We start from the raw sequence: 18,540 nt of genomic DNA on the forward strand, positions 1-18,540 counted from the left end.
GAAGGGGCGGGGCGGTGGGCGCGTCTGGGCGCCCCCGCGCGTTCCTGGACGCAGCGTCACCGCGGCCCGACGGGCTTCGTTGTGGGACTCGCGAGCTCTTGCTCGATCTCCGGATGGAGAGGAGGGAGGCTTGTTCTGGCCCCCGCTGTGGTCCTGCTTCGCTGGGGAAACCCGGCAAGTCCTTTCTACGCTGTAGCTTCAGCCTCCCCAGCTAATAAAAATCTGCTACCCTCTTCCCCGGCTCAAACAGCCCTTGGAACCCGGGGGCGGGGCCGGGGGCGGGGCTTGTGGGCGTCCTGGAGATGGTGCCTAGCAACGTCGGCGGCGAGGGCGGCGGGGGAGCCGGCTCGCGCAGTTCCGCAGGTCTTTCTGGAAGAGGCCTCATGGCAGACCCCAGAGAGGTGCGGGGAAAGCCTACGGCCAAGGCAGAGGGTCGGGGGAGAAGAGGCGAGTTCGCAGGGAAGGTTTTAAGCACAGGAGAGGCAGGATCAGTTGTGCAGCTCAGGAAAGGGCCAGGTCGCTGTGCAGAGGGCAGACTGGGGACCGTGGCCGGCAGGGAGGTCAGAGGGACGGCTGATGCTGGCGTCCTGGCGGAGCGGCACTGGCCCAGATGAGGGGGTGAGAGAAGGGGGGAACCAAGAGGGCTTTAGGCGCGGCACAGACAGTGCTTGAGGACTGATGGGACGCAGGTCTCTGGCTCGAGAGGTGGACTTACCAAAGCGGGAAAGCTAGAGCAGGAATCGGGGAGGTGCTCAGTTTGGCCTGTTGGGCATGAGGAGCACCCGGGATATATGTTAGGAGCTGCAGGCCCTGAGCTGGGGACATTAGAGTGCTGGGTGTCAGTAGCTTGAGGTGAATGCTGAGGGGAAACAGGAGGAGAGCAAGGGCAGTGTGAGCGTGAGAATCTTGACCCCTCCCCTTGGCCATAGGGGAGGAGAGAGGAGGACTGAGAGAGAGAGGTTAGAGCATCCCTAAGGGGCTGGGAGTGCCACCAGACCCCAGATTTTGCCGCCTACCAGGCCTCATTTCCACCCCTCTTCCATCCTGTGAAATACCCGACGAGAGTGTGTAAGTGCAGTGGGGTCACCTGGGGCCTGCTCCAGTTTGCTGTCCATTGGTTCTAGGGTACCCGGCAGCTTCCCCAAGCTCCCTCACAGCACATCCCAAAGCCACGGGGAACTCCACTCCCAAAGGAGACCATACGGCGCATCTTTGGGACCAGCCAGGCATTCCAGAGCTTTGAGGAAACGAGACCAACAATCGCTGGGTTAACAGTTCCCCTCAAAGTCAGGGAGTAGTGAGTGACTACCTTGTCCCAAGGTCCCTGGTTTCTATTCTGCAGTCACTGACCTGCTGTGCAGCTTTGAGCCAGTTACTTTCCCTGCCTGGGCTTCGGTGAACTCAACTGTGTAATAGGGCTCTTCTGCCTCAGTGGATAAAAGGCTGCTGCTGGCCTGGATGAGCTCCAAGAACCTCGGTCTACCCTTCCTGTCTCTCCACCCAAGTGCCTCCCACCCACTCACACAGCCCCAGCTATATTCCCTGGGCTGGTCAAAGTCAGGGCCAGCCCCTCTGCCTGTGCCCCCTCTCCCCACAGCCACCACCGAGGCTACAGGTGCCTGGAGCGAGAAGACTGGGAGACGGCGGTGCTGTTCTTCTCCCGTGCCCTCCACCTGGACCCCCACCTGGTGAGGGGAGGGTTTGGGCACACGCAGTCTCTGGCACACACTTCCCCCTCACTGTCGTGCCTGTCAGGTCCCTCCTCTCAGGGCCACCAAGTCCCTGCTGGTAACAGCATCAATCCTCAAGGTGGACTTTTGGGAGGGGACAGCAACCTGTCCCCTCTCCCTCAGGTAGACTTCTATGCCTTAAGAGCCGAAGCGTACATCCAGCTCTGCGACTTCTCCTCCGCCGCCCAGAACCTGCGACGGGCCTACTCCTTCCAGCCAGAGAACACTAGGTTCCTGAACCGGCTCACCTTGGTGCTTTACCTGCAGGTGCCCGGGGCTGCCCTGGGCCCACGTGAGGGGCCCACCTCCCACCCAGGCCCACTGGATCTCCCTCCAGCTATGGGGGCTTTCCTTGCTCCTGGGACTAGTTCTGACTCCCTGGGGACTTCCTTGTCCCTGTGTCTGTGTCCCCACTTGCTGCCCCTCTCATGACCTCTCCTACCTCCCAAGTAGGCTTACCATCAGGGCTGGGTAAAGTTTTGTAAGAGTGTCCACTAGAACTTTCTGCAGTAATGACAATGACCTACTAGGCACTGTCCAATCTGGTAGCCATTAGCCACATGGAACTGTTCAGTCCTTGAAATGTGGCAAGTGTGACTGAGGAACTAATTTTTAAATTGTATTTCTTTTTTAAAAAATATGTTTTTTATTTATTTTAGAGAGGATGAGAGAGGGAGAGAAACACAGATGTGAGAGAGAAACATCGATCAGTTGCCTCCCATATGCACCCCGACCAGGGATCGAACCCACAACCTGGGCATGTGCCCTGACCAGGAATAGAACCAGTGACTTTTTGTCGCACAGGATGACGTTCAACCAACTGAGCCACACCTTCCAGGGCTAAATTGTATTTAATTTATATTAAATTTATATAGCCACATGAAGCTGATGGCTATTATATTAGACAGTACAGACCTAGAATCTACAGGCTCTAAGTATTAAGAAGGTAATAGTGGCCCCATTTGCAGTTCAAAAAAACCCCAACAATATTAAACCATAAATACCAACAAAGTCCTGATTTTTTTCCATTTTGATAGCTTTGATATCTTTGTTTTTAATGTCAATAATTATTCAATTCTTGAAACATTTGGGGTACCCAAACCACATGTTTAATCTGTCTGTTGCGGTCCTAAGTCCAGTACTGACACTTCCTGTGTGACCTTGGGGAAGTTACTTCACCTCTCTGAGCCTCAGTTCCTTCATCTAAAAGGGGGATGCTAGTTAGTACCAGTGAGGTAGCAAGTTCAGGTTTTTTTGTTTTTTTTAATCCTCACCAGAGGACATTTTTTCCATTGCTTTTCAGAGAGTGTGGAAGGGAGTGAGGGAGAGAGAGAAATACTGATGTGACACATCAATTGGTTGCCTCCTGCACTCCCCCAATCGGGGCCAGGGATTGAGCCTGCAACTGAGGTATGTGCCCTTGGCCAGAATCGAACCCAGGACCTTTCAGTCCTCAGGCCAGCACTCTAACCACCGAGCCAAACTGGCCAGGGCGTAAGTTCAGGTTCTTAAGACAGGGCTCGGCGCCCAGAGCCCTGGTCCAGGCTGGAGCTGTTACTGTTGGTTCTGCTGCTCTTGCCTGCCTCCCAGATTTTCTCTCTTTGTTCCTGTGTGTCTGCATTGAGGTCTGTTTCTCGCCTACTGTATATTTCTCACTGTGTTGTGCTGTCTCTCCCTAGCTCTGTATCTCTCTCCAACTCTGACTTTTAAAGTCTCTCCAGATCTAGAAAGCTCTGGCCCTGTCTCCTGTCTCTCTCCCCTTCCACCCCAATGTTGCCTACCCCGCTCATGAGTGCTGCTGGGCCAGGGATGCAAGCAGAAGTGACTGGCCCTTATGTCCCCAGGGCCAGTGCCTGTTTGAGGAATGTGCCTTTCTGGAAGCCCTGAATGTCTTCTCGCAAGCCTTTGAGCTCCAGCCCGAGAAAGCCTGCTTCCGTTACCGATGGCGAGTTTCCCATTTGTGTCCTTGCCCCCCTGGTTCTCCAGCAGCCCCTTCCTGTCCCTCTAGCACAGCGATTTTCAGCTGGTGTGTTGCAAGAATTCTTAAAACATGCAACACCTGACTATTTAGTTAGGGCACTGACCTCTTTTCCCTTAGACTGTCAAACAAAACAATGGCAATGGCCAACACGACAATAGCTGTCCGGTGTCAATGAATCAAAATCATACCTATTTTTTGTAAGATTGGCAGAACATATATTTTTCGGTGTGCTGCAGCATTTTAATAATTAGTTTGTGTGCCATAAGCTGGAAAAGGTTGAAAATCCCTGCTCTAGCAGACAACACCTTTGCCCTTTGTCCTCAGCATGGCCTGTCTCCTGGCACTCAATCAATATCAGGACTGCCTCTCACTTGTCACCAAGGAGGTGAAGCACGGCACGACCAATGCTGATGTCTACATCCTCAGGGCCAGGCTCCATAACTTCCTGCAGAAGGTAGAGTGGGGAGGGCGGGGCAGGGGTATCCCTTCGCCCGGCCTAGGTTCCCCCAGCACACCTCCAGAGGAAGGAGGCTGCTAGGCCATCAGCCAGCCCAGAAGCCACATCCCCACAGCGCAGTGGGGGCACTGTCCTCGAAGGGGCAGAGATCCCAACTGGCACTGACCATCCAGCTGCCCAGTCAGCTATTGCTCCATTGTCACTTAGCCCTGGCTCTGCGCCAGGCCTGCGCTGACCCCGGAAACCACAAGGTAAGAGGCCTATGCCACCACTGCCATCACAGAAGTCACCGCCCGGGGAGGCGCCCCTAAGCAGACACTGAGGTAGGGGATGATTTCATGAGCATGTGCAATGCCACCCAAGAGCCACGGTAAAGTGGCCCTTCCTCCCTCCTTCCTTTCTCTCCTTATTTGCCTCAGTAAACATTTACTAAGCACCCCCAGCTGGCACACTGCCCGGGCTGGGCATGGGGGCGCACAGTACAAGGAATAGCTTAGGGGTAAGGGGGGCTTGGGGTCACAAGGGAGAAGGGGACTTTAGATATGTGAGAGCATTGGGCAGGGTCTTGTGAACTCAGGAGGACCCTCACTTCTTCATGGGGACAGTAGGAGCCTCAAAAGGGTGTTCCTTGGGGCAGAGAAGATCCTTCTGGCTGCCAAAGGGAGTATGGGCTGCAGGGGGCAAGTCTGGAGTCCAGGAGCCTGGAGGGGAGGCTAGGTGCCATCCAGCAGAAGAGGGAGCCCAGGGGAGGGACAAGAAGGGGGCTCCACCGTCCTTGGACTGACTGGGGATGTGCATGAGGGAAGGAAGGATCCAGAACAATGGCCGGTATTCCGGCTTGGCCTGGTGCCTGGGAGTTGGGACACTCAGGAGAGGAAGGAACAGGGGCTGGGTGGGATCAGGCAGGGGTTCACCTCAGCTCACCAGGTCAGGTATCCTGGGAGTGGTTGGAAACGTGAGCCTCCCTATGCTGGGGGCTGGGTTCTGTGTCCAACAGTGAGTCAGTGGGAGAGTCTCCTTAAAGGTAGACTAGTAATTATTGATAATTATTGTTGACTGTTGGGATTTTAGCCACTCCCACCACTTCAGCCCTTGCAATTTGCATGCTAAACACTTTACTCATGTTTATCTTTTTTAAATTTTATTTTGTATTATTTTTTAATCCTTACCTGAGGATATTTTTCCCATTGCTTTTCAGAGAGAGTAGAAGGGAGACAGAGAGAGACATTGATGTGAGAGAGGCACATCAATTGGTTGCACTCCCCATGGGGCCCACTGGGGATCAAGCCTGCTACTGAGGTATGTGCATTTGGCCAAAATCAAACCTGGGACCCTTCTGTCCATAGGCCAACGCTCTAATCACTGAGCCAAACCGGCCATGGCATTTTTTTTTCCTTTGGAAAGAGGAAGGGAGGGAGGGAGGCGGATAGACAGAAACATTGATTTGTTGTTCCACTTATTTATGCATTTGTTGGTTGTTTCATGTCTGTGCCCTGACTAGGAATCGAACCTGCAACCTTGGCATATCAGGATTATGCTCTAACCAACTGAGCTACCTGGCCAGGGCCTACTCATGCTTATCTTAAAGACTCGCAATAACTGTTTCATAGATACAACACCTTGTCTTCTTTTTAGAGATGAAGATACAGGTCCAGAGGGGCTGGGTAACTAGCTCAAGGTCACACAGCCAGTTCTCAATAGCGATGCCCTTGAACCCAAGTCTGTCTACTTCAAAGTCCTGCCCTGGCCTTTCCCATCTTTCCCCTCTCAACTTCCTGGTGTCCACACTGTTTGCTCTGCTCACCCTTCAACCACTACCCTATAGGATATGGGGTGCTTGTTAAAACTTTGTTGACTGACTGACAGACCTGCTCATCCAGTAGAAGGTGTTTGCCTGGGGATGTCTGCTGCTCATATCCAGGCCTGAATCTGTTCTTGGTCAGAGTTATCGTGGGCTTAAAGGTCAAGGGCGGAGTCAGGGAGGAAAGAATAGGAAGAACACAAGTCATGGTCAGGAGGCCACACCCTCCCCGACCTGTAGTGAGCCTCACAGAAGTCCTCCAGGAAGGCAGTGCTCCCAATGCCCTTCTCGGGCAGAAACCACCAAGGCTGACCTGGCTCACTTGAGGTCACACCTGGAAAGGGGCCAGCAGGGATGGGGCCTGGATGGGATTTTCCCATAATGTTCCCTGCCTCCTTCAAGAAGCAGAACAGGCGCAACAGCACAGTGGGGGCACCAAGGATGGGTGGCATGGTGCCAGCCTGCCCAGGGAAAGGCCCCTATGAGCCAGGAGGTCTGCCTCCCCTCACTGGACAGGGTAGGGCTCAGCTTGGCCTGTGTGCCTGATGCCACCCCTGGCCCCTACAGCCCTACCTCTGCTATCAAGACCTGCACAGTGCCTTGCTCTTGGATCCCCAGCACCCACAGGCCAGGGCGCTGCTCAGGATGATGGTAGACCAGGCCCAGAAGTCATATCGAGATGCCAGGATCCTAGCTGTGCAGGGCAAGCTGCAGCGTGCACTGCAGTGTGTCAACTGTGCCATCGACAACAACCCTTTGGACCCCAGCCTCTTCCTCTTCAGGTACTGGCTGGGGAGGTGCCAGTCTTGAGTCCAGCTATGTGGTCTCAGGAGAGCTGTGTGTAGGCCTCAGTTTCCCATCTAACCTCTACTAATCTTTCCCTACTCCCACCGGAATCAAGGCATCATGGGAGGTGGCTCTGCAGGCAGCAGCCTCAGTGCATGCCAGAAGGATCAGCCAGTTCCGCAGACCAGGCCTGGGTGATCCTGACCCCGATGAGGACTCACCACATGATTCAGGACCATTTAACTTCCTTGAGCCTGGGCCTTCCCAGAGGAATAGTGGGAGGTAGCTGTCAGTGTTCAGAAAGGCCTTGGTGTAGAGGCCGGCATGCTCCTGGCGCCCAGAAAGAGCAGGGGAGCTATTTTTGAGAAAAATAAAGTTACTAGCAGCTAGCAGGTTATCTGAGTGGCAATCCAGGCCCCATAGGCCAAACTTATTGAGGGCTGGGGAAGCCCCCACCACCACCTCCGTGGGTCAAAAGGCCCAGAAAGCCCAGGGCGGGCAGGACTTGCCCAGCCACCCCGGTCAATGGCAGTGCTTTGGCCCCCACGTCCCTTCCCAATAGGGGCACCATGTACCGCCGGCTCCAGGAATTTGACGCCGCCGTGGAGGACCTCTTGAAGGCGCTGGACATGATGACCACGCACCAGGAGGACATGGTGCGGCAGGCGCAGCGCCAGCTCCTGCTGGCCTACAACGACTTCGCTGTGCACTGCTACACGCAGGGCGCCTACCAGGAGAGCGTGCTGCTGCTCAACAAGGTCCTCAAGGACGAGCAGCAGGAGAAGGGCCTGTTCATCAACCGCGGCGGTGAGCGCGGCCCGGGGGGGGGGGGGGGGGGGGAGGGAGGGAAAGAGGAAACCTCTAAGAGCTCCATGTCCCACGGACACACGTGGGGAAACGTCGCCTTCGAGAAACACTGCAGTCTGTCTGAAGGGCTGCTCGGAAAGGAGGCGGCCGGGAAAAGGGGCGCTGAGGCCTGAAAAGCCTCCGCGGGCTCCGCGACCGCCCCCGGGGCGCCGGCTCCAGCTCCAGGCCCCGCCCTCGGGGTGGAGAAGGCGGAGCGAGGCCCCGGGACCCCGGGGCTGGGCGCTCACTCGGCCCCCGCCGCCGGGCCGCCCCAGACTGCTTCTTCCAGCTGGGCTACCTGAGCTTTGCTGAGGCGGACTACCTGGAGGCGCTGGCGCTGAGCCCGCGGGACGAGGGCGCCAACCTGCGCATGGCCCTGCTGCAGGAGAAGATGGGATTCTGCGAGCACCGGAGCAGGTGCGCGGGCGCTGGGGGCGGGGCCGCGGGGCGGGGGCGGGGCCGCGGGGCGGGGGCGGGGGCGGGGCGGGGGCGGGGCCGGGGCCGGGCCAGGCCTGGCTTGAAGCCGCCTGCTGGGATCCTTGGGTCAAGATGCTTCTCTCCAGTTAAGTCTCCTAAATATAGATTTTATTTTCCAAGTTTTTGCTAAAAATCCTTATTCTTTCTGAATATTAAGGTGATTGTGTGTTTTTATAGAAAACTTGTGTTCAATAATTTGTAACTCAGAACATGAAAGTTCCTTCTAATATCTACCTCCCAATGCCTCCCTACCCCCGTAAGGTTGGTAAAGATTCCTCTAGATTGTTTCCGATGCATGTATTTACAATTATTATCATTTTGCAAAAGTGAGATGCTACGTTGTGCTTTTTTGCTTCGCATGACATTACGTGTGGGAGTGTCTCATTCTCTTTTTACTGCTTGCCTGGCATTCCCTTCTATGGAGGGACCATAGAGAATCGTCTTTTATTTATTTACCTACTGCTGATGAATATTTGGGCTGCTTTCAGTTTTTACTGTAAATAATTCAATAATGAGCACCAGATATATGCCTTCAGGCACTCATACCAGTAACCCTATAAATTGTTCGATTAAAGAGTGTGAAAATTTAACATTTTAAATAATATCCAAATGTTCTCCACAAACAGTAAACCAATATAAACTTTCCTCCCAGGAAAAGAGTCTCGGTTTCCCCAAACCTCCCTAGTGGGAGGTATTAAGACTATTTTTCAACTCTGCTAATCTAGTAGGCAAAAAAAAATTTAAAAATGCTCTTCCACACTTGACTTTGCATGTTTAAATTGCAGCATCTTTTATGTGTTTATTGGCCATTATGGCCTGCCCAAATCTTTGCCCATTTTGTTATTAAATTGCTCATTTTTTGGTTATAAGAGTTCTTTGTACCAATAAATTCAATTTAAAAAAAACATTAAAAAAGAGTTTTTCATAGTTAGGAAAATTAGCTTATCACCTGCCTTATGCAGCAAAATATGTCGTTCCTATGTGTTGCTTTCTTTTGTGGTGTGTGTGTAATTTATTGATTTTAGAAAGAGAGAGGAAGAGAGAGAGACATAAATTTTTGTTGTTCCACTTATTTATGCATCATTGGTTGATTCTTGTATGTGCCCTGACCAGGGATTGAACCTGCAACCTTGAGGTAGCGAAAGAATGCTATAAGCAACTCTTTTGTGGTGTCTCTGCTAATCAATCACTTAGGATTTAATCCTAAATTAATTTTTTTTTTTTTTAGTTCCTGGGTGTATGACATTCTCAGAAAGACCTTCCCTAATCCAAGATTTTAAAATGTCCACTTATGTTGGGGTTTTATACTAGTATTTGAGTGTTGGGTCTATCAAGAGCAGAGCTGGTAGAAGGAGAGAAGAGGGACATGGTGGCGGGGAGCAGAGACCAGCGTGGTTTTCCCCAAATTCTTCAATGGGGCCCAGGAGCTGCTATTTCCCCCTAGGTAGTCTAGCTCACTGAGCCTGTGGCCCGCTATCTTGCAGGCAGTTCCAGAAGGCGGAGAACCACTTCTCAATCGCCATCCAGCACAACCCCCAGACAGCTCAGTACTACCTGCACCGTGCCAAAAGCCGGCAGCTCACACAGAACATTTTTGGGGCCCGCCAGGATGTTGCAACTGCCCTGCTCCTTGACCCTAAGCAACCGAAGGTGGGTTCCTGCTGGGGGCCAGGAGGACTGACAACAGGGTCAATACCCCTGGCCACCTAAAGATACTCCCTGGCCCTGAAAGAAATTTGGTTTCCTAGCAACTAATAAGAGCTGCTAATGCCAGAGCATGTACTGGTGCCAGGCACTGTTCTAGCCACTTCAGCTCGCATCACTCCGTCTAACCCTCTTTAGCACCCACCGAGACAGGTAATGTTACCACCCCCCAACTTACAGACCAAGAGGGTGAGGCTCAGAGAGGCCAGTTCCCTTGCCCCAGGCCACACAGCTTAGAGGTTTTACCCTAGTCTGTCTGGCTCCAGAACCCATCGCTAGACTCACCCCCTTAGTGTTTTCTCTCTGAATAGTTCCTTTCTCGTGGTCTCCTCATAGTTCAGGGGCACAAGGCTCCAGCCCTTTAAAAACTCTTCCTTTGAGCCCTGCGAAGGGACTCCGCAAGGGCAGGGCAGCACCACACCACCTGCCCCTGCCCTGGCCCACACCCGGCTCCGGTGGCCCCTTTCCTGGCAGCTGCTCCCGCTGATGGCCACCCTCTTCCCGGGCATGACAGCGGAGGAGGTGCTTAGCAGCCAGGTGGCCCAGCTGGCCGGCCTGCAGCTGAGCCGGGTGATGGAGAGCAGGCTGGAGGACAGCATCTCTCAAGGCATCGTGGGGTAAGCTCCTCGAGCAGGGGCCGCAGGCCAGGACCAGGAACGGTTGAGCTCAAGGCTCCTCTGGCCCTGGCTGCCTCCTCAGGCCACTGTCCAGTCCTGGGGATGGTGGGGTGGGTCACAGAGGGTTACAGTGCTCTGGGGCCATGGCTTGGCAGGCAGCTCAGGAAGCGGGAACTAGAGCGCCAGAAGGCCCAGGCCCTGCAGCTCTCGTGGAAGCAGGAACAGCCTTTGTGTGTGACCCCTGAGAACCTGGACTCTACTCCCCAGACCCTGCAGGCAGAGCCAAAACACCCACAGGAGGCTGTGGGTGCCAAGGAGGAGGTGAGTGGGCCATACACCGGGGCCTGGGGCCCTTGAGGTCCGGGTGGAGTGCACCCCAAGCCAGGGCTGAGGGATGCAGGCAGGCTAAGGCTGGCTCCCATGCTGGGCTCTGCCACCACTCAGCTGTGTGACTTGGGCTGGGGACCTCTTGCTATGAGATGGGGTGGTACCAGTAAGGGGCACCCCTGAGACAGTGCACATGAGAGAATATGGATCCCTCACAGAGAGGCCTCCTCAAACCTCGCCCACACTCCCCTTCATGAAAGCTGCTGTGTGCACTGGCCACTCGTGCCAGTTTTCTTAATTCTTAAATTTATTTCTAAAAATGTTTACTGAGTCTAACATAGAAAAGTACACAAATCATAAAGGAACTGTTTGATGAATTTTCACAAACTGAGTACACCCATGACATCATTACCCAGATCAAGAAAGAACACTCCCAGCTCCCCATAAGCCCCTGCACCCCCTTCTCAGCCCCCCCTCAGCCCCGCCCACCCCGTCAGGCTGCCCTATGGATCCCTAACGTGGCTAACACCCATAAGCGAGCGTGCCTGTTGCTCAGGGGACAGATTTGTGTGCCCTCTGCGCTCTGCTCCCTTCACTGAACGGCATCTGTGAGATGCACCCAGGCTGACTCACTCTCGCTGCCAAGTGAATTCCACCCTTCCCCATAATTTATTACCCACCTCCTGCTGTCGGACATGTAAATTAGTGTTCCCAGGAAACGTTGGGCTACCAGAATCCCTTGCAGAAAGGCTAGGTTGCCATTCTTCTAGCTCACATTAGAATACAAAAATACAAAACTTGGGTCTCGATGCCCCTGGAGTCACCGCGGGCTCCCTGTCAGCCGGGCCTGTGCATCAGTTCAGTTGGTGCTCCCCTCTGCCCCGTCCCCCTGCCCCCTTCTGGCCGCAGCATCTCTCCTTAACTGATGCCCTGGGCGGGCTGCTTAGGCGCTCGGAGCCTGTGTTTCCTGGCCCATGAAATGGTATTAGTGGTGGTCTCCTCCCAGGTGTGTGGGGAGCATGAAGCGGGATACAATATGTAAAGCATGCAGAAGCTCCTCAGTTCCTCACTGGCCATTCCCCAGGGCACAGCACTTGACAGTTTACACAAGCCTGTCCCACACTTGAACTAATTTACATTTTGCAGATGGGGAAACTGAGGCCTATGCAGCCACTTGAGCACTGCTTTGCTCACAGCAGCTTGTCTGTCTACGCTGGCCACTCCCCTCCTGTCCAGTCTTAGCCTCTCCATGTCCCCACCCAGCCCTAACCTGGGACCCCTGAGAAGCTCTAAGCTCAAGGGAACAGTCACTGAAGGTCCCAAAACCTGCTGGCCTTCCAGAGCTACAGGATCTGGGGCTTCCTGCAGTCCTACTACCCAGCCTGTCTCTTGTCCTAGGAGAAGCCAGAGCCCACTCCTAGCAAGGTGAGGTCCCTGTCTGACAGCTACCTCCAACAGACCTCTTCAGGCTCCACTTTGGCCTGTAAGTTCCCAGTGTTCCTGCCAGGCCCCAGTGAGCCAAAGCAGCAGAGTGCGCAGAGGTCAAGGGTCAGAGACTCCCTGGCACGGGTGTGAATGTGGGCTCTGCTGCTTATATAACCGGGTGACTGGAAAGTAGGAGTAAATCCCAGCTTTGCGAGGGGTGTGCTGAGCCCACAGGGAGGTGATGCCCTCACAGGCTGGGACTGGCTCTCACTCCCGGCACTTCCCAGCTGCTGCCTGCTCCAGCTCACTCCCCCTCAGGCCCTTTCTCTCTGCCCCCCCCAAATAACTGTGCCCACAAACCCTGCGCATGTCTAAGGGGCTTCACCCCCAATTCTGCTGGGTACCAGCTTGGAAGGGACAAAAGTCAGACACCCAGGAATGCTGCTCCTAACAGAATCCCGAGGGCAGATGTGAACAGCCCAGGGTAAGGACAGAAATAGTGGTGGCCAGCCCTTCACTTCCACTCAGTGCAGTTCAACCAACCATCGAGTCCCAGGGCTGGGCTCTGCCACAGACTGGTCACAGGCATGAATGGCCCAGCCCTGTCCCTGGGAGCTCTTGGTCGTGAAGGCAAGAGGCGCGCAGGTGAACAGATACCCAGAACAGTATAGACGTACACCAGAGGGTTGTGGGTGCATTTAGCTCCTTCTAGGGGGTCAGAGAGGGCTTTCAGGACCTGAAGGAGGAGTAGGGGTTAGTCAAGTGTGGGAGGGTGGAGCAGGGCAAACTACAGGCTGTTGGTTGTGGCTGGAATGCAGAGGGTAAAGGGCAGCCAGCACAGTGGACACCAGGGCTAGGCAAGTAGGACCCTCAGTATCTCCCCCTTATCTTATAGCCGTGGCCCACCTTCAGGGCTCAGGTTGCTGAGGAGGGCTGGGCGGGTGCGTTCTGGCAGTCCTGGCCTTGGCCATGCAAGGCCTCTGGGATACAGGCAAGGGGAAGGCCTAGAAGCCTCCTTTCCCTAGAGCTGCCCAGGGAAGGTACCCTGATGGATGCTCTTGGCACACCCTTTCCAGTCAGGACCCTGTCTGCCTCAGAGACGGAGACGTCCACTACCTCTCAGGAATACAGGAGCACCTCAGACACCACTGCAACATTCTCTGATTCCTCACTGCTGAAAACTCAATCCTTAGACTTGGAAAACAACAGGGAAGACCTAAGCCTGATACTCAGCCCCAGAAAAACTAAGGTTTCCTGGGACCAGAGCCAAAAGTCCAGCAATATGGAGGCCATTCAGAGCCTCCAAGCTCTGACAAGCAAGACTGAGGCCACCCAAGCCCTACATCAAAAGCCCAGCAAGACCAAGGACACCCAGGGCCCACGGCAGAGGCGCAGAAAGACCAAGGTTGCTCATAGCTGGAGCCGGAGACCCAGCAAGATTGAGAGCACCCAAGGCCAGAGCTGGGGACTGATTCGAAGTTCTAGCAAGACCAAGACTGCCTATGACCCAATTTGGAGCCCTAGCAACACTGAGGACATCCAGGGCCAGGGCCAGAGGCCCAGCAAGATCAATGCTCCCCAGAGCTGGAACCAGAGCACAGGCCCAGAATCCAGCAACACCAGTGTCACCCAGGACATGAGCCAGAACCCCAGCCAAATCCAGGATGGCCAGAACCCCAGCCCTGGCAGTTACACCGCTCTCTGAAGGGGCCACTGAGCCCCTCACTTCTGGTTGGAGATGGAAGAGATTCTACCACATCAGCACTCAGCAATTAAAAACCTCAGCCAACACTACTCCGGTCCCATGGCTAAGTTTATTGTATTTGTTCTCTTTTACAAAATTAAAAACTTTAAAAACCAAGCCCAAGTGGCCACTTGAGTCCCTCTGCTTGTGCAGCCTGAGAAGTCTCAGCCTGGCTTATAATACTGGTCACAGGGGGTGGGATCTGGTGGTAGGGCAAGGGGCTGAGGTTAAAAGACTGAGGGGCAAGGGAGCAGCCCGGAGCCATAGTCCCTGAGTTACAATTCACATTTTAAGAAGGCTCAGGCTGGAGGGCGAGGTCAAGGCTCATTGAAGTTCTGGGGTGACCAGCAGTTCCCCTGGGGAAGGAAGCAAAGGCCAAGATGTCCTCAGAGCAGGTTAGAGGCCAGCGCCCACGCAGCCCTGTCTCACAGCCTAGCCAACACCTGTCATCAATGTGTGCTCTGGGTCCCACTCTGCAGAAGGCTCAGCACCAGGGCCCCTCTGGCAGAGGCCCCAGGGCCTTCCTGCATGGCCTGGTCAGGTAGAGGGGGCAGGGATGCCCCCTGGAGAGTCAGAGGAAGAAGGCAATTCGGGAAGCCACAGTCTTGCAGCCATTGGAGGCAAAGAGCTGCTCGTCCTCAGGGAAGAAGGTGGTGCTGTCCAGCATGGCCTGGATAACCTCGTCCCTTGGCTCCAGGCCCAGCTGGGCCAGCTCGTTGAGCACGCAGTGCCTCACATGGTGCCGCTGGAGAGGTAGGAAGGGCACCAGGGCGTCCAGGAGATGTTCTTCCATGATGCCTGAGCGCCAGAAGCCATCTGCAGGAAGGGCCAATGGGGAGAGGCTGGGCTTCACCCCCAAAGGCCAGTGTAGGCACACTGCTCTCAGCCCCCTTCCGGGCGAAGGGTGAAGGGAGACTGTGTAACACCCAGGAGCACCAGGGCCTGGGCTGGGAAGTACTGGGTCGCTGGGCAGAGCATCAGATCCCGACCCGATGGATCTGGGTGTGAAGCCCCAGGCTGCAGAAGCCACCCCAGGGTGGGGATCCTAAGCCAAACTCACGGTGTGGGTTGTCCAGCACAGCCTGGGAGATGACTGGCTCAAGCTCCTGTAGGCGGATCTCCTCGCGGTCCCGGCGGCTGCGCCATGCCTCCAGCACCACCTGGTTGATCTGCTCACCACCAGTGTTGCTACAACCATGGGGACCCAAGCCAACACTCAGACAGTAGGGGGCCGGATTTGGCCTGCTTCCCATGTGCCACCTAACACAACCTGGGGGCCCAGCTCAGTGCCAGCAGGAACCAAACCCACCGAAAACTCTCCAGAGGAACCACTTCCCCAGAGCCTGTGTCCACAACCATGACCCCTGGAAATTCTCCTATAGGTGCCATGCACTTTACAGTTTACAAAACACTTTTGAGTTCCTTAACTGACTTCCCCTCACCCAGCCTCTAGGACAGTGGGACATTCATTTGGCCCTGCTGTCCAGAGAAGAGATGGGAGCTCAGAGAGGTGAAGTAATTTGCCTGAGGAAACTGAGGACTCTTAGAGGTGGCACTAGAACCCTAGTTCTGTTTCTCTCAGGCCTGTGTCCTCCTGGCCACAAAGGAGGGAAAACTCTTGAGATAGCAGCTGGGCTTCCAGGAAGAAATGATGAAGACCAAAAAGCCCAGACTGGGCTTTGAGATTGCCGACGGGAAAGTCAATCACCTTGAATGACAGTGTCACCATCGAGATGGTGAGGGGCTTTGGAAAAGCTTCATTGGGCCCGGGGTATGGTATTCTGCTGTGGGATCACAGACTAAGACTGGATAGCTGAGACCTCTAAGTGTCCCCAACACTATGCCCGCTGCACAGCTGCGCCCACCTGATGAAGATGAAGATGGCTTTTCGATAGTTGGTCCCATACACAACCCAGGAGGGGCCCAGGAAAGGTTGCAGGACCTCCATCAGGCCTGGGGTCAGCTTGTCCATTTCATCAAAGAGGAAGAGGGAGCGGCTACAAACAGTGAGATTCCCCTGGACCCAGTTCTTAAGATCCTTCTGCAAGAGAAAAGAGTTTGAGGGGTTCTGGAGATACCCTCCCAGCTCCAAAGCAAGAATTAACCCTGGAAGATATGGTCTCACAGAGAGTACCAGTTCTTTAGTGGGACTGATGGCAAAACTGTGGCCCTGAAAGGGGCAGAGACTTGTCCAAGCTCAAACAGCAAGTAAGCAGAACAGAAACTCAAACCCAGGCCCCGGCCCTGCCTTCAGGGCTCTCTCCCTGACACCTACGGCTTTCTATAAAAGGGGGAGGCTCCCTCCCGCCCCATGAACTTTCTCAGCAGTTTTGTTTTATGGTTTTTTTAAAAATTGATTTTAGAGAGAGGAAGTGAGAGGGAAAGAGAGAGAGAAATATCGATCGGTTGCCTCCTGCAAGCCCCCTAGTGGGGATCGAGCCTGCAACCAGGGCATGTGCCCTGACTAGGAATCAAACCGGCAACCTTTTGGTGCACCCGATGATGCTCAACCAATGAGCCACACCAGCCAGGGCTCTCAGTAGTTTTGACAGTCGAAACAGACCAGCCTGGAAAGTACTTTGCAATCAATAACAACAATGATAATAGTAGTAGTAAGAGCTTATATTTACTAAGTACTTACTCTGAGCCTCAAATTGGGGTTAAGTGCTTTACAGAGAGGAGATAATGCAGAATGTCTGGCCGAGGTAATTGCTCAATAATTAATATCTGTAATTCTATAACCTTATGTTCTTCGCGACCCTAGCAGGTAGGTATCATTAATGCCCCAGCCCCAAGAATTAAAGTGAGAATTCTCTGCCAGGTAGAATGGCATCATACCAAGCTCTGTTCAGGAGGGGTCCTGAGGGCTGACTCCAACTGACTGTGTGGCCTACAGCAAGTGAATCCCCCTCTCTGGGCTTAGGACTCCCTTCCTCCCTAGAGTATGGCACCCCATGATGCAAGGAATGAAGGGCCAGGATGCAGCCAGCCTACCTTATAGCGCTCCATGTGGCTGGGATGGGGGAAGTGGATGACCGGGGAAAAGTGGTGCACATGGGGGCTGCGGAGGCCACCCCGGAAGAGGTAGTGGGCCAGCAGGGAACTGACATAGGACTTGCCCGTGCCTGTCCAGCCGTGCAGGGAGAGGGCCAGCGGTTTAGTGGGGGCCGGGTCCTGCACGAAGGCCTTCAGCGCCTTCACCACCAGCGCCTTGGCCAAGTGCTGGCCTGCCAGGTGCTGGGCCAGGTCACACTCCAGACCTAGGGCCACAAGAAGGAGCGCGTCAGAGCCGAGGACAGCTCCCACCACGGAAGAGGTTCAAAGGGGAAGTGATGTCTGGAGCCTGGCCTAGGGATCCCTGTGGCCTGGGATGTTTTCACGAGGGGTCTCGCTCCAGGAGCGACCCTCAGGCCTCATGCAGCTCGGCAGCGCCCCCACCAGGCCTGCCCCTGAATTGCGCTCAGCCCTAAGTGCGAGCGGTCAGCAGTCCGCCCGGAACCCTCAGGCCGTTCCCAAGGCAGGCTCCTCCCTGACGGTCACTCCGCTGTGGAGGCCGGACTCTGCCCCAGGGCCCGCTTTCAAAGGCCTCTCTCCACCCTGGCAGGGCTCTGCCCGGACCCCAAGCCAGCATCCCCAAACCCTCGCTCCAATTCCCGCGCCCCAAGCTCTCCGGGTCCCTCCACGCCCGGCCCACTTCCGGGCCTGGCCGCCCAGGAGTCGGGGGTTCCGCCCCTCGGTTCGACCCTCCAGGTCCGGTCCCGGCGCAACGCCCGACTCCGTGGGCTCTCGGCCCGCCCGCCCCTCCGCTCCTCACCCGGGAAGTCGGGCTGGAAATCACATTCGCAGAAGTTGCCGAAGTTGCAGCGCAGCGAAGTCAGGTCCCAGGCGGCGGCCGCGACCGAGACCAGCCCGAGCAGCCCGAGGAGGAGCGAGCCCCAGGGCCGGCAGCCACGCGTCTCAGCCGCCATCCGGCTGAGGCCAGAGCTGGGTCTGGGGCGTCCAACCGCCTCTGCCGAGAACTACAGCTCCCGGCATGCATCGCCCTGCGGCAGCCACCTCCCTTGGCCTACAACTCCCGGCTTCCATCTCGCTATCAAAGACCCGCCCGGTCGTCCAGCAGCGAGGCCGCAAGGTGGCCTCCAGGGGGAGCCCGCGAGCTATGCAATCCTGGACCCCGTTTCCCAAAGCACGGTCACTACGGGACCATCGTAGCAGCTCCTAAAGACTAATAAAGAATTATGACCACAAGGGTGGTGTAACAATTGTAGCTCAACTTTGCGCGGCACGTAACACCTTGCAAAGCGCCTTTTTCATGCTTTTTAAGAGCGCTCACTAGTAGCTTTCTAGGAGCACCTACTGTGTGCCATTAGTCTTAGGTGCTGGATATATCTTATATGGTAAGAGTACCTGTCACACAGAAACATGGTGATATTTCAACGAGTTACAGGCACATAAAGTGTTTAGGCTCAAAGTAATCAATAAATCACCATTGACAATCCATTATGTATAAAACAGTGGTTCCTTACCCAGCAGCTACCACGCGCTAAATGCTTCAACAGCTATCCTAAGAGATTGATTCTGTTATTGTCCCCATTTTATTAAGGTAGAAATTGGGACCCAAGAGGTTAAGCCTCATATCCAAGGT

At 54.9% G+C, this 18,540-nt stretch overlaps 2 protein-coding genes across 3 annotated transcripts; one reads left to right on the top strand and one right to left on the bottom strand.

The window, feature by feature from the left end:
- The first annotated feature begins 302 nt into the window (after window positions 1-302).
- On the top strand, window positions 303-13,856 carry TTC16 (tetratricopeptide repeat domain 16). Its single transcript, XM_087822566.1, has 14 exons — window positions 303-401; window positions 1,125-1,297; window positions 1,598-1,688; window positions 1,854-1,997; window positions 3,575-3,675; window positions 4,036-4,165; window positions 6,537-6,751; window positions 7,318-7,562; window positions 7,877-8,018; window positions 9,563-9,728; window positions 10,257-10,399; window positions 10,555-10,720; window positions 12,125-12,209; window positions 13,228-13,856. Exons 1-14 carry the CDS (start codon window positions 303-305, stop codon window positions 13,854-13,856), a joined length of 2,529 nt encoding a protein of 842 aa, XP_087678692.1.
- Window positions 12,490-17,895, bottom strand: TOR2A (torsin family 2 member A). 2 transcript variants are annotated; one of them, XM_016211007.2, is made up of 5 exons: window positions 17,710-17,895; window positions 16,890-17,155; window positions 15,761-15,936; window positions 14,956-15,083; window positions 12,490-14,711 (listed from the first exon to the last, which is right to left on the bottom strand). In XM_016211007.2, the coding sequence occupies exons 1-5, from the start codon at window positions 17,861-17,863 to the stop codon at window positions 14,467-14,469; spliced, it is 969 nt and encodes a 322-aa protein (XP_016066493.2). In that variant the 5' UTR covers window positions 17,864-17,895; the 3' UTR covers window positions 12,490-14,466. The 2 variants fall into 2 exon arrangements, with proteins under 2 accessions (XP_016066493.2, XP_016066494.2); XM_016211008.2 differs by lacking the exon at window positions 16,890-17,155 and having other exon boundaries at window positions 17,710-17,797.
- Between the last annotated feature and the right edge of the window lie 645 nt (window positions 17,896-18,540).

Source organism: Miniopterus natalensis, chromosome 12 (assembly GCF_054644295.1).
Source record: "Miniopterus natalensis isolate mMinNat1 chromosome 12, mMinNat1.hap1, whole genome shotgun sequence".
In the NCBI taxonomy this organism is placed as follows: domain Eukaryota; kingdom Metazoa; phylum Chordata; class Mammalia; order Chiroptera; family Miniopteridae; genus Miniopterus; species Miniopterus natalensis.

Excerpts from the sequence above, each read along its gene's own strand:
- TTC16 (XM_087822566.1), top strand. The coding sequence starts at position 303 with ATGGTGCCTAGCAACGTCGGCGGCGAGGGCGGCGGGGGAGCCGGCTCG. Across the intron at positions 8,019-9,562 it reads TTCTGCGAGCACCGGAGCAG|GCAGTTCCAGAAGGCGGAGA; the intron begins GTGCGCGGGCGC and ends GCTATCTTGCAG. Across the intron at positions 12,210-13,227 it reads TTCAGGCTCCACTTTGGCCT|TCAGGACCCTGTCTGCCTCA; the intron begins GTAAGTTCCCAG and ends CACCCTTTCCAG.
- TOR2A (XM_016211007.2), bottom strand. The coding sequence starts at position 17,863 with ATGGCGGCTGAGACGCGTGGCTGCCGGCCCTGGGGCTCGCTCCTCCTC. Across the intron at positions 15,084-15,760 it reads GCCATCTTCATCTTCATCAG|CAACACTGGTGGTGAGCAGA; the intron begins GTGGGCGCAGCT and ends CCATGGTTGTAG. Across the intron at positions 14,712-14,955 it reads TGTGCTGGACAACCCACACC|ATGGCTTCTGGCGCTCAGGC; the intron begins GTGAGTTTGGCT and ends CCCTTCCTGCAG.